General features: G+C 36.4%; 1 protein-coding gene across 2 annotated transcripts in view; it reads left to right on the top strand.

The window, feature by feature from the left end:
• COG6 (component of oligomeric golgi complex 6) overlaps positions 1-20,964 on the top strand; it is a 54,254-nt gene that overhangs the window by 9,696 nt on the left and 23,594 nt on the right. For both annotated transcript variants that reach the window (XM_005516329.3, XM_014252210.2), the window contains exons 5-11: positions 5,582-5,693; positions 7,662-7,744; positions 7,983-8,053; positions 9,233-9,326; positions 13,968-14,096; positions 14,210-14,301; positions 18,552-18,616. In XM_005516329.3, the coding sequence (XP_005516386.2) occupies positions 5,582-5,693; positions 7,662-7,744; positions 7,983-8,053; positions 9,233-9,326; positions 13,968-14,096; positions 14,210-14,301; positions 18,552-18,616 (646 nt within the window). The remainder of the gene's footprint in view (positions 1-5,581; positions 5,694-7,661; positions 7,745-7,982; positions 8,054-9,232; positions 9,327-13,967; positions 14,097-14,209; positions 14,302-18,551; positions 18,617-20,964) is intronic.

Here is a 20,964-nt window from a genome sequence, read left to right as displayed (position 1 = left end):
ATTGGAAACAGACTTTTAAACTTAATCTCTGTGCACAACTAAGAAACCATTAAACCATGGATCATGGATCTTAACCATTGTCAAACACTGATTTACGGTGTGTGCTTGTATATCTGTATCTGTATATATCATGTGATTGCTGCAAAACTCTGCATATGAAAATTTTGTCCAAAAAAATTCTGTAGATGCTTATCCATCATATTTAGAAGAAGCTTTATCAGTATAAAAATAGAAAACTATTGAATTTCTCAAATTTATTTACAACATTTAAGCTTTTTTATTCTAGTTTGGTAATCTGTTTGGTAAGATTTTAATCATTTTAATCAGTGCTGATGTATTGCTTAACTTTTGATTTCGCCTTTTCAATTTTTCCCCATTTATTTTTATCACAGAAAGTATGGGATGGCAGGGCTGCAGCATTGCAGGCTATCTGTCTTCAGATAGATGTTACAGATGGGAGAAACCTTCTAAGTTCAAGTCCACTCTCCTGCTGCCACCTATTATTTGCACGATGACTTTGGTAAACTCATCAGCTGTTCAACACATAACTAGTGCATTATTTTTGCATGTTGTGTGTGTTACTGTTTGTGGAACACTTTTCCTAAAAGCTCATTCTTTCCAGTAAAAGCCTTTCCCTGATTTCCAGCCTAACTGTTGGATATAAATTGACTGTTTTCTCATCTTGTGCTTTGTCTTAAGAGCTGCCTTCATCTCCTGTGATAAATTAGTTCTTCCATTCCCATGATCACCCTGCTAGCTGTGGTCTGATGAGTATCCATTGTTCTTGGACACAGATGATCAGGATTGTGATCTTTTTTCCAGATGAGGTCTCAGTAAAGCCTTCTTTACTATTACTGCTATTTTCTTGTATCCTGGAAACATTAGACAATTCACTGGTTTTTTTATGTCTTCCTATTTTTTAATTAAGGAGACTATTTCATAATTTGATTTTATGATGGAGTGCATCACTGAATACCTCCTTACAGTATTTCAGTTCTATTTCAATAAGAGATGTGTTTGACAGATAAAATACAGAATAAAACATTTGTTCTTAGCATTTACAAATGCACCTTTGCACCTGTACTTACTCTTAAGAACAGTTTTCTAATGCTTGTGTGTAAATGATTTTTTACAGAATCTTGTATATTTGCTTTTCATATGACAGAAAAATAATTGTGCAGCTTTATACAAGTCTGTTAAAAATGATTGTTATTTACGTATGAGTTAGAAATACTCCATTATCCTGAGGCTTTAAAAATATGTTAAATCCTCAGTACCACAAATTGAAAGTACAAATGTCCTTCCAAAACACTGTAAGTTTTGAAATAACAAATCAACAGCAGAATGCTCTGATTCATCCTAGGTAGAAGAAACTATCAGATTTTTATGCTGCATGTGGTGGCAAGATAAAATTAAGCTTTGGAAAAGTCTGCTTATTCTCCACCTCATTTTTGAGCTGTCTAGGTGATAATCCTAACAAACTGTGCACATTTGTATTTCATTCAAGGGAAAAGTGCATGAAGTGCAGTTTTCCCAGCCTTTTGAGTTCTCTTGCAAAAGAATTCTGTTTCCCTGGTAACGATTAAAATGGGGAAAATTGTTCTTCGTTGGAATCCTGTCCTTTTCCCAAGTTCTAAATGCTACCAACACTTGGCACTTCCCTTTTGCAGCAATGCAGGGTTCCCATAAGCTATTAGTTTTGGTCCTTCATACAGGATTAACTTTGTTAAAAAAAAATATATATAAAATTTGGGGTAACAACATTGTATGGCCTTTCCCAGCTGTACTGCACTGCTTAAAATTTAGAAATTATTTTGTCTACAGAAAGGCCAGTGCATCTTGAAATGTCCAATTTTCTGCACACAGGTACTGTCTGCTGTGGGTTATATGTAAGACAGCCTTACACTGGCCTTTGTTGTTACCTGCATTGTGTTTTGTAAAGCACTTACTGTAGTGAAATGATTACAGCAACCTCGAGTGACACTTTAATCCATTGCCCTGCCTTAGTAAGATAGATTCAATTCTAGTTAAATATGTTAGCTTGGGTGTGAGGAAATATATATATATATAATACAGATTTGAGTGTATTTGTCTCAGTATTACTGTACACTGCCAGGCAAAAATTGAAGATATGTACAATATACATATTTTTTTCCTAATCAATCATCTAGGATATAGGGTCTCTTTCTGGTGCAGATGGATAATCATAGGACCTTTAACAGTCATCTCAAGCAGAACTGGCTGACCTGGATTCTGAAACTGAATTTTTTTTTTTTAAAGCTCTTTGACATCCTGGGTATTTTGTAAAGATCCCAACAGAAACAGCTTTATCAAAACTCAGACATATGTTTTTGTTTAGGAGAGATATTTGTCACCACTTCCCAGTCACTATCTTGAGAAAAGTGAATGAAACATTGCTGCCACCTTGAGGTTGTTATCTTGTGAGTGCATTCTGAAGCTTAGCTTGCCCAGTGTGCTTGAGTTTAATGTATTGACTGTATTTTATAAAAGTTAATTATTGGGAGTGCATGGAGTCCATCAGTGTGTGGTTAGGCCAGGCCTTAGCCCAAGACACAGCCAGGGATGGGAATGGTTTTAAACCGTGGTGTTTGATCAAGCCTAGCAGCAAAAGTGGAAGAGTGTGAAGAGTGAGGACTTGCAGAAGGAGAGATATTGATTAGCAAGACTGTTTGTTTTTTTTTTATAATGGAGGAGTAAAACAGGGCAGAGAGTTCCCAGGTGGACTGGCAAGCATGCTGTTTGTACAGTTCCTGACTCTGTGCCTTCTACCACAACCCTAATTCCACCTGAAAACTGAGAAAACCATTATGACCAGTATACTACACTTCTTAAAATCAGACTTCCTCCTACCCCCAGTTTGGTGGAAGTATACATTCAAAAAATCTGAAGAACAGAAGACAATAGTAAATATTTGGAGATCTTCTCTAAGAGCACCTAAAAGTCTATGCACTCAAGAGTGCACAGACTCAAATAACAGAAAAGTTTCTCAGCACCCCATCTGCTCCCCTCTTTGTGGAAGATTTGTTTCAATTGAATCAAAAGAAGGCCTTTCATTTGCTTTTTCTCATTTCTTTGCTCCCTTCATTCTCTTACCTAAAGGGACGGGTAATCCAGTCTATTTTCAGCTTTGTGGATTTATATTAAATTGATACTTTCATTCCAAGAGAGACTTGGAGCAACTACTGAAGTTAATTCACTAATTTACATTTTCTGTTCTTTCAGCCAAATACAGTGATGGTGATGTTGAGGCATTAGACTTGTTCAGCAAACAGTGTGAAATAGGAATGCTTTGTTAAAAGCATCATCATCATGTTAAATTTTAAGTGTCCTTGGCTGATTTTCAATTTGAGTACCCATCTTGATGCCTCTAGGGTTTTCTTGAGTCTTAATATTTATGATTTTGGTTAGCAGTAGTAATTGTAACTCACAATTGAAATGAGTTCTTCTTATACCCTAGAGGAGTTCTGAAGTGTAGTCTTTGTAAGAGTTTTATAGCAGCAGTGAAGTCAATGCCTTCTTGCCTCTGATGGCTCCTGGCGCTAGCACACCCCAGTCCCTTAGCACAGGCTGTGGTAAACTGAATTAGAAAATACACGTAATCTCCACCCCCAAGAAGTAAGAACTTCTGGATTTTTTTCCTGCCAGATTTGTTCCTTGATCTGATTCACTACATGATGCAGTAAACAGTGGTCCAGGCACAGTGGGAAGGTCCATACAGGGCAGGGATGAGCAGGGAAGGCTGAGGCAGCCTGAGTAGCATGGCTTACACATCATTGCATTGAGTATGTTAGTGCAGAGCAGACCTGCCCTATCTTTCATCTGTGTTGAGAGAGTTTCATAGTTATCCTCAGAACATCTCTCACAGGCCTAGTACTGATTTTGAAATACTCCTGTTAATATCTTCTTGTCTGTTTCTTGCATGTTTTGTAGACCACTTGTCTTTTTGCCTCTTACAGTATGACTTGCTCTCTTCAGATTTCACCACATAAATCTTCCTGCAGAAAATTTATTGAATTTGTTCAAAATGGTGTTGTTCATTCCCCTTCTGCTGTGTTGGAAAGTGCCAGGAATTTTCATGGATGCATCTGCCTGTATAGTTGGTTAAAATCATCCTCCATCACTCTTATTCCTTGCCTGAGAAACATTTGGCTTCATGGGAACCCAAAATTTGGAATTGTAGAATTTACTTAGAGAAAATTAAATAGGTTGATTTTAAGCATTGCAAAACTGTCAATGTAAAGATAAAATCATATTTGCCTAGAACCCCAGTGAAAACTGAATTATCAATTCAAGATGTGGTATGAGTTTTTTGTTCTCCTTTTTGATTAGGTCTCTTCTGTGTAACTTAGAAGTATCAGCTTGCTTTTACCCTTTTGATTTTCATAGATTTTACTGTTGAAATGCTGTTGGATTTTGTATTTCTGTCCCTCTCACTGTTCAGTGTGCTAGAGCATTGACAATTGCCAAACATTGAATCTGATCTCTAAAAGAGTTCGTGCAACTTCAGGGTGGGAAAGTCATCCATGTCTACTGAAGTGAAGCCAGTTTTCCGTACTTAGTAGCTGAATGAAGTTCAGACACTAGATGGATAGTAGGGAAGGGGTAAATGAGTGAAAGGTTACTTTTCAAGCTTTGATCTTGCAAGGAAATTTAATTATACAGTATATAGAAGTACACTTGCCTGTCTCACCACCCTGTGATAACAATGTATTTATCTTGTAGTAATTATATCACATTGAAGGATGAAATGGTCCTAAAGGAATTGAGCTTTATTCTTCTGCAAATAACTAAATAGTGCCTTCTCAATGTCCTGAAAAAGGTAGTCTTTATTTCCTGGAATACTGAGCGCTCAAACCACAGTTCAAGCAAACTTTCTGTTGCTACAGGAGTCCCAGTCCATTCCATTTGGGTCCTTCTGTGGTTGTAAGGCGTGCAGGAAAATGCTGCCCTAGAGATGGTGTTTGCATATTGCATCCTGGCTGTGCTTATTTCAGGAACAAGAGATTTAGCCATTGCACTTTGGTTGCTTGTGACATTAGTAAATCAGCATTCCAGCTGTACGGTGTTACAAAGAAATGGATGTAGTCTGCAGAAAAGGAGATTAATCTATGGTTAATTTAGTAATTTTGGATGCTATAGGCTTTTTCTTTCCTCAGTGAATTTGAAAGGAAATAACAGGAAGTGTTACAACTTGCAGTTTGTATCAACTTAGCAGGTGTTATACACATGTATATATATCAATATATAGACATATACAGATATATATCTGGATTTGACAATTTATGATACAAATGCTAAAGGAATGTAATTTTAAAGAATTTAGTAATTTTCAAATGTGTTAACATACCTCTATATTGTCTTTACTGAATAATCTGCGTCAGCTTAATAGAAAGTTGAATGCGAAAAAGCAACTCAAGTGTTTGATGGCAAGAATGTGCTATTATGATTTAATAATACCAATTTCGGATGCTGGTTATATTTTCAAAAGTATGAATATGAAAAATAAGTCTTTGAGATAAGCATAAAAAGCTAATATCCTCTTCACTTTGTTTTATTACAGTCAGAGATTAGAAATGAAAGCACAAGTTGCAGATGCATTCATAGCAAAATTCCAGCTGACACCGGATGAAATGAATCTGCTTCGAGGCACTAAAGATGAGCCAATTACTGAGGTAGCTCAATGAACATTTAAGTCTTTGCCCTGAACTAAAATGTAGAAATACCCTAACTGAATTGTACACAAGATACTATTTTCAGTTTGAGATTTAATTTTTTTTATGGAGGAATGTACCTTTTAACAGAATTGTGAATTTCCATTGAGTTTGAAATGCATGATGAGAGATTCAAGTAAAGAGACAGAAAATCAACATTAAATTATAGTTTTTGTAACGATGTAATGAGTTTGAGGCAAATGAGCTCTCATGTAATCAGTTTGAGGCAAAGGAGTTCTCATATGGTTCTATGCTTCAAAAAGACCTTTATGAAGTCTGAACTTTCAGTGAAAACATCTTAAAACTTCATGACACTCAAAGCAAATGAGAAGCTTGCAGCTCTCTAATACTGCCACTGTGCATGTGTGTGTAAATTTTGCATATTAATGTGTATTGGTATTCAGTGACTTGAGACAACAGAAGCTGAGACTTTCCCTCAATGATACTTGGTTGCTAAAGATACTAGGTGCTTATTCACTTTAGCCGCCTGCCAAAAGGAGTTTTGGAATATGTTATGGTTTGAATAAGAAGACACAATATAAGGAAACTTGTTCTACATTAAAAGCAAACTGAATAACGAAAGAATTTAGTTAACTGAATGGGCTGTTTTATTACTGTAGTTGCATGGAAAGCTTCACGTAGTGTCTCAGCAGGTAGTCCAGATTTGTCTCATTTCCACAGGCATCCTGTTTGCAGTTAAAGCACTATTAAAAACATGGAGCTGATAACCATAAACAGTGCTAATGAAAGCATAAATGGGATGTGCTAAATAATTGTGCACTTGAGTAATTGCTGTATGCTTTTGTACTACTATGGCCATGAAAGAACATTCAAGTTTCTAGAAAGTGCCTGTTGCAGGGAAGAATGACAGTAACGCTGTGCCGGTTACTGCGTGATTGTTTTGGAGCCAGTGAGGGCTGGTCTTTTTGATACTTTGTCTAAAAAATGTGCAGAAGCAACTGAGATAAAACAGTTGTTCTGCTTTAGTTGGCAGGCTTCAGTAATACAATGTGTATGCATTTCCCCTGTGACAGAGTCAACCAGTGTGCTTAAAACACCTTTAGTCATATTTCTGACAAAATTTTCTGATTTCCCAAAGGAAGAGTGCTTTGGATTTTTATAAACATGGTCTCTAACACAATTAATGCAAGGCAGTAGATTAAATTGCTGACCTGTTTTACGTAGAATATGTTTATTTTTATGTGACCTGAGCCAGAATGGAACTGCTTTCCTAAGCAAACTCATTGTGGTCAAATCACCAAAGATGGACCAGTTGTATCTGAAATAGATGGTCTCCTCCAAGTAATTTGAAATATGTCTTTATGAGAAGGCGTGTTTGAAAATGTTACTGGCTTTCCATTTGCACTCTGAAACTAACAAAGTAACCTTCTTAGCCATGTGTCCTTGTCTCCTAGGGTTTGGTTGGTTTTTTTTCACTGCTGCTGTTGAATTACTCCACAGGGAAAGGTTGTTCTGGAAAACCTTAGTCTAGTCTATTTTAAATATGTTTTTAAATTGTTTTTTAAGAAATAGTTACCCCATTTTATGGATACAAAAAATATAACACTGTAATCATTGTACTTTGCATTGTTGCATTTTGCTCCGTAGTTGCTAACAGTAATGGAAGACAGTGATATAATGCATAGCAGTGTCCTCAAAATCTCCCTACAGTTACCTAATGGACATGAAGCACGCATACTTCACGAGACAGGTTGAAAACAGATCTTTAGTGCTTTTTTGGTTTTTTTTAAGGAAAGTTTGATACAATGGGAAACAAGGCAAGGTGTGAATTTTAAAAGCAACATTTGGAACATAGACCTGCAAGAAATTTAGGAATGGAATTGAGAGAGGGAGTATAGAGTGCTAGAGATTTGAATAGAAATTACTGCTTTTACATGGTGCTTGTATTTTGTTTTTAAATTGATTTAGGATTTTTTTAAAGCTTTGAGACGAGTAAAACAAATCCATGATGATGTCAAGATTCTCCTTCGAACAAATCAGCAAAGGGCGGGGTGAGTCCTACTTAAATGAATGCAAGAGAACCATTTACAGTTAAAAGCAGAAGTTAAAGAAGGTCTCATTCTTTGCTTCATATGACAGAATATATACAGAAATATATAGAATTTTTCACAAAAAAAAAATTAAAATACTCAAAATTTTAATAATGGTATGTTTAATTTGACTTGCACATGCCTTTGCTAGTGCTGCCTAAAATAGTATTTGCAAATAAACTTTTTTTTTGTCTTGTAGCTTGGAAATTATGGAACAGATGGCTTTACTGCAAGAGACATCTTATGAACGACTTTACAGATGGACTCAAAGTAGGACTAAGAATGTTTTTATGTTTATGAATATTATTATGATGATTCCTTTAATTCCTTCATGTGGATTGAACTTAGCACAAACCCTTTCCAAGATACCGTAACATTTTGGTTTCCTTGTTAGGGAAAGATGTGTTTTGAACCAAACAGTTAATTGGCAACTTTCTCCTTTTTTTTGGGCCAATTTCATTATTATAAAAGTGGATTATTTGTTTGTGTTTTTAGGAGATCACTTTCCACAAAGGGCAACTATTACAGTTTGGTAATCCAGACAAATTTTTAATTGTATTGAATTCCATTTCCTTATGAGTTAGAGGGAAGTTGTTGGTTTTACTGATTGGTAGTAAGTTCTTGTTTAGTGGGAGAAATGGTGGATTACTTTCAAAAAAGAAAAAAAAAGAAGACACCTTCTTTTGTCAGGATGCTCTGTTGAAAGACAGCAAGTTTGTTTTGTTTTGGTTTTTTTTGCATATGTACTCTGCATGTAGCCATTCATACTCAGTGTAACACCTCGATATTGTCAAATATTTTTTTTTCTTGTTTTATTACTTCCCTCTTCTCTGGAGCCAAAGACTGTCTCACAGTAAGATTCATGCGGGGAAAAAATGGTGTAATGTGATTTTTAGGTTCATTAGCTCTTCATCAGTGGATGCTGAAACCTCAAATAATAGTTGAGGTTTCGCCCTTATGAAAAGTTACCGTTTTTCTGTCAATGTTTGATTTTGTTTATATTATTTCCACATTCTTGCCTGGAACATACAAGATTATATAGTTATTTTCATGAAAGAAAAAAATAACAGAACTAGATGACAAAACAAATAGGTTGCTTAACTACTTGCTCCATTTTTTTCTTAATAGTTTACCTGAAATGTGGTAAACAGTTATAAAGGAGCCCAGTAAAATTCTGAAGGTTGAATGAGTCAACATTTGTTTGTGGGCATGATCAAATAGTAAGATTCCTTTAATCTTTTTATTGTTGAAATTTGTGATGGACATGCATTTTACAGTACTGCTTGCAGGGGAACTTAATTGTATTAACATAAGTAGCCCAGGTAGCATATTCTGAAGCCTTCAAAATTAAAAGCCTTTGAGTTTTTAACTCATTTTCTTGTTTGACAGCTTGTATAAAATGTATTACAGTGTGAAGAATGTGCTTTTATTTGTGTTGGTATTTTATAGATGAATGCAGGACATTGACACAAGAATCATGTGACATTTCTCCAGTTCTCGCTCAAGCCATGGAAGCCTTACAAGACAGACCTGTCTTGTACAAGTAAGTAAATGTTTGCTATTATCTCTAACAGAAGCTAGTATTTGGAGCTTATAAAACTTCAAGGTGGGCAGGAATTACAATGCCAGGGCTGGTAGCACTTTGGTCCTGTGCCAAATTCAAAACTACCCAGAAACTTAAGTTATAAAAAATCGTATTTTAACTGCTTTGAATTTCAGAAGTCTTTTTCGCATAATTATGATACAGGAAATTGGACTTTTTCTAACTTACAAGTTTCAAATTAAAATGTCAGACTGTTTTAATTTAAATTAATTGTGAATTTCTGCACTCTCATTCTAGGATTTTTCTGAAGTAAAATATCCTGTTCAGAACATGTGATTGTATCATTTAAATCTCCAAAATAAAAATTGGTAAAGGCTAATTAGTGTTTACTGAAGTGCTTGTAGTAGTAAGAATGTCTTCCATTATGAGTTATACAGTAAACTATTAAAAAATTCTACATATAAGCCTGTAAAGTGTAGAGGAATTTATATATTTATATCTGTGTAAAATACTGGTGTTCTGAATTGCTGAAGTGTTGTTGAAATAAATGAAATGGTACTTAGGAGAGTGAACCACCAGGTGGCACTGTAAGAACTGTTTATTGAGGTGACCATCCCTGAAGTGGTTATTTACACTGCTTTGGGTTTTGGGCTTTTGATTTTTGTTGGGTATTTTTTTATTTTTTTTTTAATACATTCATGACATTTTGCAACCATTCAAAATTACTTTCAGCCACAAGTATCCAGGACAGCAGAGTAACAGGCAGCCTTTCAAAGGCTATTCTTGTATTTAAGAGTGTCAGTGTGAAGGTACATGATACCGTAAAGCTCCATGGAGCCCTTCACAGGAAAAATGCATAGGGCATGTGGACCTGAAAAATGCTGTCAATGTGAGAGAAAGCTGAGGTGTACACATGCTCAGTCAGCTCTGCTGGTTAATGTGAGGGAGAAGTGGTGTCACTTGACCTCCCCAGCTGTTGGATGTGGTGAGTTGCAGTACTTCTTGCCATAGCTGGGAATTGCAGTCCTTTCTTGCATTCTCACCTCACCTATTTTTACAGCTGCAAAAGATCAGTCACTACACTGGCAACAATATTTTATAGGATTCTTTTTAGATACAGTTTTATTTTCTGTAATAAATACTTTGTTGAATGATGATACTTTGTAGCTTCATAAAATCATTGTTTTAGTGTCTTAGTTTAAGGCAAGAAAACCCCATCTTCTGTATAAATCCACTACTGGCCAGTTTAAAATGAATCTGCAAACATGAATTTTTTTTTTCTCTGACACTTCTGTCACAAACAATAGTAATAGTATTAGCAAAGACAGGACTTGAAAGGTAAGACCTTTCCTCTGCCAAAAGGGCAAAAACAAACATTACTGTAGATGATGCAGCCACGTGTCTCCCATCATAGATTATCAAGCTTAATTACTTACTACAGCATATTATCAAAATTGCAGTACTGAGGCTTTACATTTTAAATCTCAAGATTTAGTTTATTCCCTTCCAAAATTTTTTGTATATCTTTAAGTAACAAATTGCTAAGTTCATAATGTAGAAGTTAAGTCACAGAAGAAAATAATTTTGAATTGTTTTTTTGTGTATTAGCAGTTCTGTGTGAACTAAACACTTTCCTTCCAAATCACTATCCTTGCATCTGATAAAGATCGTGATTCAATTGGGTAAAAGTGAGTAAGATGGAGAGGGCAGGAGTTTAGAAACAAATCTACAAATTCTTGTTTCCTTACATAGACTTACATCTTGTCAACTAAAAGTGTCAGAAGGATTGCACCTTGGATGGACTTTTTGGAACTGCAGTCAGTAGGGATGTAAAATAAACATTTCAGATTGGATTTCACTCCCTGGCTCTTACAGAAAAATTGAGAACTGTTTCCTAGAAAATGCATGGAGACATAGCTGAAAGCAGTGTTCCATCATCCACCCAGGTTTACAAAGGTTTTTTTTCCTTCCTCTTTCCCCAGTGATCATTACTGTATATTTTAAACATTAAAGCTGGGTTGAAAAAAATCCAAATGTTGTTTTCTTCTCCAAACATGAGTATGTGTAATAACATAGTAGTAAATAGTGTGTTCTAGTGTAAATAATAGTTACTGCTGAATTTTTTAACGTGCAGGATTTTGTAATGGTTATACCCTGCTCTACTGTGAGCAAAAGGAAAATTAGTAGTTTCCTTTATAAAACAAAATTATCATTATTGAATGCTGTTTTCAGAACTAATAACAATCACAAGATCTGTTCTACTGCTGTATATTTAATGGTCTATTGTATAGCTGTATATTGGAGAGGAAAAGAAAAAGCTTACTGGTTTCTATAGATGCTTGAGATTTTTCACTCCAATACTGCTCCTTCTAGACAGTGGACACTTGGCAGATTCTAGATCTCTTCCACTTTTAATTGCAATTTTTTGTAAAAAATAATTTATTAGAATTTTTTGTTATACTTTTATCAATTGCAGATATTTACTCTTCAACTTTACAAATACAGTGTATAAAGAAAAATCCTTCAAAAGAAATTTCCAGATTCTTCAGTGCACTCTTTCTCCACCTCTTTCAAATAATAATTAGCATTAAAAAGAACAAAACTAAAAGTTCCCTTTGACTTTTTATAGCAGAGTAGAAATCTAATTGAACTTAATGTCAAACATTTTTTAAATCATATATTATTTTCTTTTAAATTTCGTTCTCTGCCTCTATTAAATGTGAATGCAGTGCTTATTAAATGCAGACTTAAGTAAGTCAGTGAAGAACATTGTTTTTATTAATATTATTTCACATATATTCTTCTGGTGGCTGTCATTGACAAAGTGACACCATGCTTACTCTTTGACAATTTTCAGTTATATTGGAAAAATAAACTGTAATGTGTATTCTCTCCCCTGTAGTTTGTGGGTTGTTCAAAATGGTTGTTTTTTTTAAAAAATAAGTATGTTCTGTGGCTTGCAAATATAACTGGGATATTACCAGTGTTTCATTTCCCATCCTTCACTTGCTTTCATGCTTCAATGCCAACAGAAAGATAGCCTGCTCCAGAAATGAGCCGTGTATAAGTTATTGTCACCTTCTTTACCACCAGTAAGCCATTTGAGATAGTGCATTTTGGGATGTAATTGTTCATCCATTAAATATCTAGCTAAGGTTGGGTTAGCTAGATTGGGTTAGCTAGCTTTGAATAAAATCAGTGAACAACTATCAAATGAATGTCTGTTCCTACTACTACTAGTTGTGTGGTAGCCTAGAAGGAAGAAGCCTTGTGTTGCAGTGCAATAAATTCCTTCTTCTGTCAGTCAGCTGGACCATATGCAAACAGGAGTCCCAAACCTGTCAAAGATGCTTATGTGAACAAAAATTGAAAAGCTCAGTTTTCATTTATTTGTTTCTGTGGGTAAGGTAATGGGAGGGTCAAGGAAAAGTTCTCTTTAGTATCTGTTCAGTGGGGTCAAGAAAAGCACAGAATATGCTGAGTTGTAGGAGACCCACAAGGATCATGAAGTCCAGCTCCTGGTCCTGCAAAGCACCATCCTCAAGAGTCACACCGTGTGCCTGAGAGCATTGTCCAAACACTTCCTGGGCTCTGTCAGGCTGGTGCTGTGATCAGTTCCCTGGGGAGCCCCTTCCAGTGCCCAGCCACACTCTGGGTGAAGAACTTTTTTTTAAATCTCCAACCTAAACCTCTCCTGACAACTTCAGGCCTCTCCCTTGGGCCCTCTCACAGGTCACCACAGAGAAGAGGTCAGTGCCTGCCCTCCCCTTCCCCTCCTGAGGAAGTTGTAACTGCAGTGAGATCTCCCCTCAGTCTCCTCCAGACTGAATAGACTGAGTGACCTCAGCCACTCCTCATACGGCTTCCCCTCAAGGCCCTTCACCATCCTTGTGGTCCTCTTTTGAACACTCTCTCAATGTCTTGTGGCATCCAAAACCACACACAAGACTCGAGGTGGGGCCACCCCAGCTCAGAGCACAGTGGGACAATCCCCTTCCTTGCCCAGCTGGCCATGCTGTGCCTGATGCACCCCAGGACACTGCAGAAGCAGTCACTTCATTTTCTTCCCTCAGCCCCTTTTCTTTTTTCAGTAATAGTAACCTGATCCTGGCAAGACTACAGCCTTTGCCAATGCTCCTGTGTAGGAAACACAGTGCCAAGTACTTCTTTCAGTCTATTTTGCAATGGTATCAGAGGAGGCACATTAGAAAAACTGTTCAAATTCAGTAGAAAGCCCCCATAAAAAATAATCTGACAGTCTTAGTCTGGAAACTAAGAGTATCCAACCAAGAAAGAAGAAAAGGACAGTGTCTGCGCGTGTATATATATAAGACTATATATTGTAGCACTTGTCTGCAATATCCAAAGTCTTGTCTTATCCTACACATTTGCTCTAGAGTAGACAGGTGACAACATGAAATTTGTCTTCTTTTCTCCTGTTTGTCAGATGCAGTGTAGGCAGAGCAGGATGATAGAAATTCTGACATCATCAGATGGTTTTGAATGTTTTATAATAAACACATTGTTGCAAGCTTTCTGGAACTATAAAAATGTTTGCTTGTATTAGCTGTGAGGCTGAACTAATCAACAGTGATGAGACAAACTGGATTTTCTTAACCTGTTTTCATGTTTCAATAACAGATACACGCTGGATGAGTTTGGAACAGCTAGAAGGAGTGCTGTGGTCCGTGGCTTTATAGATGCTCTTACTAGAGGAGGTCTGGGAGGTACTCCCCGCCCTATTGAAATGCACTCTCATGATCCTCTGAGGTACAGTACTAACAAGAATGTATATGAAATAATCTTTTTTTTTTTTTGTTGGCATTTTGAATTCCTGACGCCATAAACCACTAATTTACACCAAAATTTCTGTCTTTGTTTAGGTATGTAGGAGACATGCTGGCCTGGTTGCATCAAGCTACAGCTTCTGAAAAAGAGCACTTAGAAGCTATGTTAAAGCTTGTGACTATTCAAGGTAGTAGTGGTTTTAAAACGTAAATTGTGAAGTGATAGTAAGTCTGTGATAAGTTAAAAAGTGCAATTAATTTCTTAGGTTGGGCTTCAGTTACAAGTCTGAGTTTAAATTTTCCTAAAAATAATATCAGAATAGCTGGTGGTTGCATTCTGCCAAAAGAAGGCCCATAACAAAAGAAGAGTATTTCAAAATGCACTCAATTTATTTTACTGTACTTACAACAGGTTTACATTAAATTTAGAAAGAGACATTTTAGAGCATAGTTGAGAGTTCAGAAATTGTAATATATATGAATACATATCTCCTTGAATACATTGCATATTATGTTGAGGATTTTTATTATGCTTTTGCTCTTTTGTTTAGTAATTTTTTTAAAATATAATTATTTGTTTCTTTAAGTCTCTTCATTCTGTGCTAGAAGGAAATTGGAATTTTCATCTGTCATTTAACATCATTTCAGGTTTATGGAGGTTGAAGTAGGCTGCTCACAGATAGGTGAAGCCTTTTAATATCAAAACTGTCCTTCATTTCAGAGATGCAGATGTTCATGCTTAGTCTTCAGCCCCTTTGCTTTCTTTTCAGTAGATTGAACCTATACTTTAAAGACTTTTATCCTGTAGAAGAGTATGATTTGCCACTATAGTTTCAGAGAAAGATATATTTTATAAATTAAGCATGTGTACTCAATTGTAACAAACTCTCTGTGAGAGCTTACACTTGATCTGTATCTGGTGAGCTCTTCATGTTGCGTCTCAATCTTACTCTGGGTTTTAAAGTGAATATGTAATCTGATTTTCCTTACTGCTGTAAGTATTAATTGGCTTTTCTAATTTATGGTATATGGGAAATGAGGCTGTTTAGGACCTGTTGTGAATCAAACTAGAGGAATGCTATTTTTTAACTACAGTTAATGTACTATAAAAGTGCATTTAATACTGTTTGCTGACAGTATTTCAGGGAGACAGGAAAGCAGGCCTCATGATGGTTTTATAATAGAGAGAAAGGCATGGCAGTTCTTTGTAGATGACTGATTGATGCTTTTGCTGTAACTGGGGAGCCCTTCAGAAAAAGCTGGACCCATAGAGTATGTAAATGTGTCTGGTTCTCCTGTGGGCTGCACTTCTGCTGCTGCCCTTTGTTCTGAAATTCTCCCACTTCTTTGTCTAGTGCTTTGCTTAACTATGAAGTTCTTTGGCCTTCGGACAGGGTGTTGGGCTGAGATGATATGACCATGAAATGAGATATATTTGGAGCATTTCAGCCACAGGACAAGATACTTGATAATATGGAGAAATTTTCAACAAAAAATCACCAGGCCAAAACCTTTTTCTGGAGATACTGGTATAAACAAGAGATTCCTGAAGGAAAAAATGTTTTCCTAAGCTCTCCAGGAGTAGGTCTGCTATCACTGTTGCACAGTTTTCAAGAAATGTAAAAAGGAGTTCTTACTTTCATACTGGGAGCAACAAACTGGGAGCTTGGGATGTGCTGTCTGTAGCTATTCCTCTGTGTCTCTGGGGAAATTTTTTTGATGACAAGGATAGTGATGTGATAAGGTCTGTAAGACAAAACAGTACTTAATAGGATACCACTGGATTTAACAAGGAACAGTTATGGGCAGCGCAACCCCAAGGTACCCTGAGATTGTATGTTGCTTATAAATACAGTCCTGAGTTGGTAGTGAGGACAGGATCTATGGTACTGAAAAGCTCAAGCTGAATTTTCTGTGCTGTTGTGCAGTCTTTAGGTGTCTGGCTGTGCAGACTACAGTAAAAAATAAGTTAATTTCATGTAGCCATTTAACAAGTGGACATCTTTATTGGCAGTTAGAGATAAAGACAGAGATTTGCATCTTCAGAGTGCAGTTCTTCCTAAAAAAAATTGAGATCTAATGTAAGATTTTCTGGAGACTTTCATCACAAACTGGGATCTTTTTTTTCCATTCCCCTATAGAGGGAGCCCAAGCAGCTGCCATAGATAAAACACCTACCTGGAGGTCTGAAGTTAGTTCAGTCAGATGTTTTCACTTCAGTTTCAGCTTCAGTAGATTTTTGCAGATGGAACCACTTCTCTTATTTTTGTTCAGGTGTGTCTGTACTGAGTTCAGATTTCTGTTTAAGCTCTGTGTAATTTCAGGACTGTGGAGAGTGTGGTAAATCACGGCTATAAAAAATTTCCCTTCTCAAGAAACAACAAAAAAAAGCCACATGTATACCTGTTGGTGTGATACAGGTGGATTTGGTCCCGCTGGATGAAAAATTTTATGAGACACTTGTTTAGGGAAAGGTTTCCACCCCAGTTTTTACTTTAAAGTGACCAAACTATGTAGCCCATAAGCAGAACATGCAAGGATGGCTTTTAAAAAAGCTTTAAAATGTTAACCTTGCAAAAATTAAGTGTTTCAAATTAATCTGACCAAAAATGCTATTAAAATTTTAAGTGCTGAAAACACATTCAGGAAAGTTTTAACTCTTTTACTGGAAAAGCATAAAGCGTCTAGTTTTCTTCTTCAGAGTTTAGGTATTCTGCTAGCTGGAACCTCCCAGTCATACAGAAATCTTCTACTTGTAAGGAATGGAGAATTGCAGGCATTTTAAGAGATGCAATAGAAGCCCATTTTTTGTGCAGTTACAGGAACCCAGATGGAGAACAGAAGCTAAACAAAGTCCAAAAAAGAGCTCTCCTTTTATAGAGGGATACACAGAAAAAATATATATATATGGTGTAGCAAGGAGTTGGAAGCATATCTTCAGTTATGAGCTGTATTCTTAAAGTTATTTTGGACCTCTGAGAATTGTTTATTCTGTAACTCTCTTATGTCAAACTTGCACCACTTATATAATGGATTCTGCTGGAAGATTTCACTGCTTTTGGAATCCAGATATTCTGATTGGACATGAAAATACATGCGAAGGCACAAGCATGTGGTATCTCAAAATTTTTATTCTGTGTCCTTTGGTATTGGAACTTGTATATTTTTTGAGCTAAAGTTTTCATACCAAACAACTTGTTTTTAAGTCAATCTGGTTTAGATGCAGTATTGCAAATATGTGCTAGGTACTTGTTACATTGATGAACAGTACAAGCATAACTGTTCCTACTAAAAATGTGTAAATTGCTAAGGTCTATCTGTGAGCTAGCCATTACATAAAAGAGCTATGCATGCTGTGGTTTGTAATCTTGCTTTTTGCCTTGATATCAATATTCAAGTATATAACCATATTTTTATTACCTTACCAATTCAGTATGTTGAAATTCTTACAGCCACCGCACTGAATTCAGTTGTTACTGCTTATATGGCTTTTCAATTAACTTGGTGTAAGGAGGCATTGGCACAGATCTCTGATCTTTCATTATTTTTACACTCTGAGGTAATCTGTCTTAGTCTGAAAGAAGCAAAATATAGCTTCAGGTCACCTGATTTCTGTCACATGTCACAGGCAGTTTGTTTACTTTCATTTCATGGGTCCCATCTGAAGATGAACTCCTGTTGACAAGTTTTAAATTAGAATTAAAGTATTGCTTTCTCCATAAATCTGTTCTGAGTTGTTACTGAAGTGAGAGCTTGAAGATCTGTTGCTTTCAGTTTGATTGATTTATGACAGCACTGGTTGCCATGCAACAATTCATTTGTGTTTCATGATAAGATAGGGCAATATTCTCTTTTGTACATCGTTTTGTGGAAGATGAGTTTCAATTGCTGCTGGGGAGGAAGCGTTTGCCAGCGCTGCAGCACGCATTAGTGTGGAGGTACACATGTCATTTCATTTGTAACAATGCCATGAGCTCGTCAGTAACCAGCGCTGACAGACACATGGTTTTGCCAGTCAGGCCTTTCAAAATGGGGTGTACTGCTGCTCCTTGAGTGTCTCACTGGCCTGGGTGGTTTTTCGGTGTTTTTCTAGTTTAATTTCATGAAGTGCTAATATTGAGCCTTACTGAGACAGCTTCTTGCTAAATCATTCTTCCCCTTGCTGCTTCTACCTCAAGTTCCCACGCGCTGTGTTGCACTAGGAAGCAATTGCATAGCAAAAGGTAATGACTCCAGGACTGTTTGACATGCAGCTATTTCTTAATGGCTAGATTTGAAGTACAGTGGAGGTGTGAACTAGTCGTGTGGAGAAAAGAACACACAGTTCATAATGCTTTTTCATGGGGGAGTACCTCCTACATTTGTTTATTTGTTTTATAGGCTTGAAGAAAAGAGAATACATTTGCATAATCTTAGCATGTGTTTGCATTAACTATAGGTGTGGAAGAAAATATTCAAGAAGTGGTTGGGCACATAACAGAAGGTGTCTGCAGGCCTCTGAAGGTGAAGTTTTTTGTTTTCCTTAGCACTCTAAATACAAAAACTATTCCGTTATGATTTTTCAGAACTTGTACTCCCATCTCTTCACTGTATTTTATATATATCAGTATATTATATATACATGATATGATATGACATATGATAATACCCCTTGGTTAAGAATTAGATTGTCAACTTCTGAAGGTTTTTTTCTAAAGTTAAAGATTGCTTTGTTCATAGATGTGTGGTTGATAATAGTCATATAGTGAGAGATACTAGGATGCTAAATTTGAGTCTTGATTTTGGTTTACTTTTCCTGTATTGAGGAGTGATGATGTACAAAAATACAGCTTTGTGGTAAGTGTATGGGAATAGCTGTAGTGGGTCAAATGAAAAATCAAAGTAATTTACTAACCTGTTTTTCATAGTGATCATTATGCTCAGGGAAGAGTGTGCAGGTTATGCAGTTATGTCATACTTCTATAGGATAGTTTCCTTGCCTGTTTGTGAATCTGCTAAGGACATACTGAGCCATAACTTCTTTGTATAGAATAGATCTCAATGGATGTTTTCTTGCATGAACATGTCAAGCTGATATAAAATGTTGATACTCACAACATATCCTTCAACTCTGTTATGTGAAAAGCCAGTTCCTTTTGTGGTTTTTTGGGTTTTCTGTTTTGGTTTTTGGGGTTTGTTTTGTTTAATAACTCCAGCTCTTGTATTTTAAAGACACTGTGAAAAATTGTTTCCTAATTACCATCTTTATGCTACTTCAGTTTTTCATATTTGTCACATCTTTCTATATTTGTCTTTTTTTCAAGCTACAGCCTTAGTAAGTTTAGGGGATGCATTTGATAGAAGTTATTAGTGATGATCCATCAGATGATTGACTGACTTATCTATTGCATGTGCTTCACATAAGCACTGAAGTAATCAAGATGATGAAGATGATACCAATTATTGCCTGACTGTGCAGTGTTTAAATCCAGATGTTTTTAAAGTAAAATCTACGGTGCCTAAATACTATTATAATAAATTTCTCTTAGGATTCTGTATCTATAACAACTGTATCCAGTTGACAAATACTCAGTCTCAAATGTGAACAGCTAGTTTCTGGATACTAAACCTAAGTTTCTGGTAAGAAAAGGATAAGGTCTTGAAAGAGGTAAAATTCAGAAAGGTGGCATTTAGAAAGTCACAGAATTAAAGAAGAATTGAGGTTGGCAAGGACATCTGGATGTCACTTGGTCCAGGACCATCTCTCAGCTCAGGCTGAGGCCACCTAGAGCTGGTTGCCCAGGACTCTGTCCAGGTGACTTTTAAATACTTCCAAGGATGGAGTCTCCACAGCCTCACTGAGCAACATATTCCAGTGCTCAGCCACCTGCACAATAAAAAAAAGTATTCCCTGATGTTCAGACAGAGTCTCTTGTATTTCAGTTTTGTGCCTATTGCCACAGAATTATGATCATCCTGCACAACCTTTTAGTTTTTGATCTGTTGGAAGACACTTGTCCTAAGAGACACACAATCGCCACAGCTTTGTGTTTTTGGTAGTTATTTCCAAACTTTCAGTGCTCTTGAATCTGTTCTTATAATATTGAATGCTGATGTTTGAGTTCAGTATTTCTGTGCATTCCAACAAAGTGATTAAGTGTAAAATCAAACTCAAGTTTTTACTCTTCTTCTGCCTGTTCTTTTTCAGTTTTTAATTATTTTCTTTACTTTTAGTTATTCTCATTTTTTTTGTCAATATTTTGTTTTCCCTCCTTTTCCCCTGCCTGCCCTATTCTCTTTTACTGAACAACTAGAATATATGTTTGTATTTATGCCCACAGGACTTTTAGGTAACACTGGAGACATATATTTGTATATAGACCTTTGTATATATAAACACATTGAAGAGCAAAGTTCACCTGCGTGTTGAAATAAACTTTGTGCATTAAGTATTGTGAATAAGAGTTAAAAAGTATTATTTGTTTTTGGTCAGTGAAATAGATGCAAACTGAATGGATTGAGGAAACATAATCTTAGTCGGTTCTTCCTGCAGCTGGCTCTGAGAAGAAAAGATTGCAGCTCATCGTGTTCCACTGAATAGCAAATAACTTGGGAGAGTGGATGGTGGCTGCTGATTTGTGTGTGGCCCTTTCACACTCAGGCACGGGAAGAGCAGTGCAGTGATAAGTCACTGTCTATTCTGCTTCATAAGTGCGTGAAGATTGACCCTGCGGCAGCTTTTTATGAGTGGATTTGGACTGTGTGTACCATGGAGACAAGACATCAGCTGTCCAACTGTAAAGACAACCAGCACCATTTTGTTGTGTAGCCAGGATCTCCTGGTTGAGATAAACAGTCAACAAAGCTGGTTA

This window comes from Pseudopodoces humilis, chromosome 2 (genome assembly GCF_049639895.1).
Source record: "Pseudopodoces humilis isolate 2021_Gansu_Grassland_sample_001 chromosome 2, ASM4963989v1, whole genome shotgun sequence".
Taxonomy (NCBI): Eukaryota; Metazoa; Chordata; class Aves; order Passeriformes; family Paridae; genus Pseudopodoces; species Pseudopodoces humilis.
This window is presented reverse-complemented; position numbering and strand designations above follow the sequence as displayed.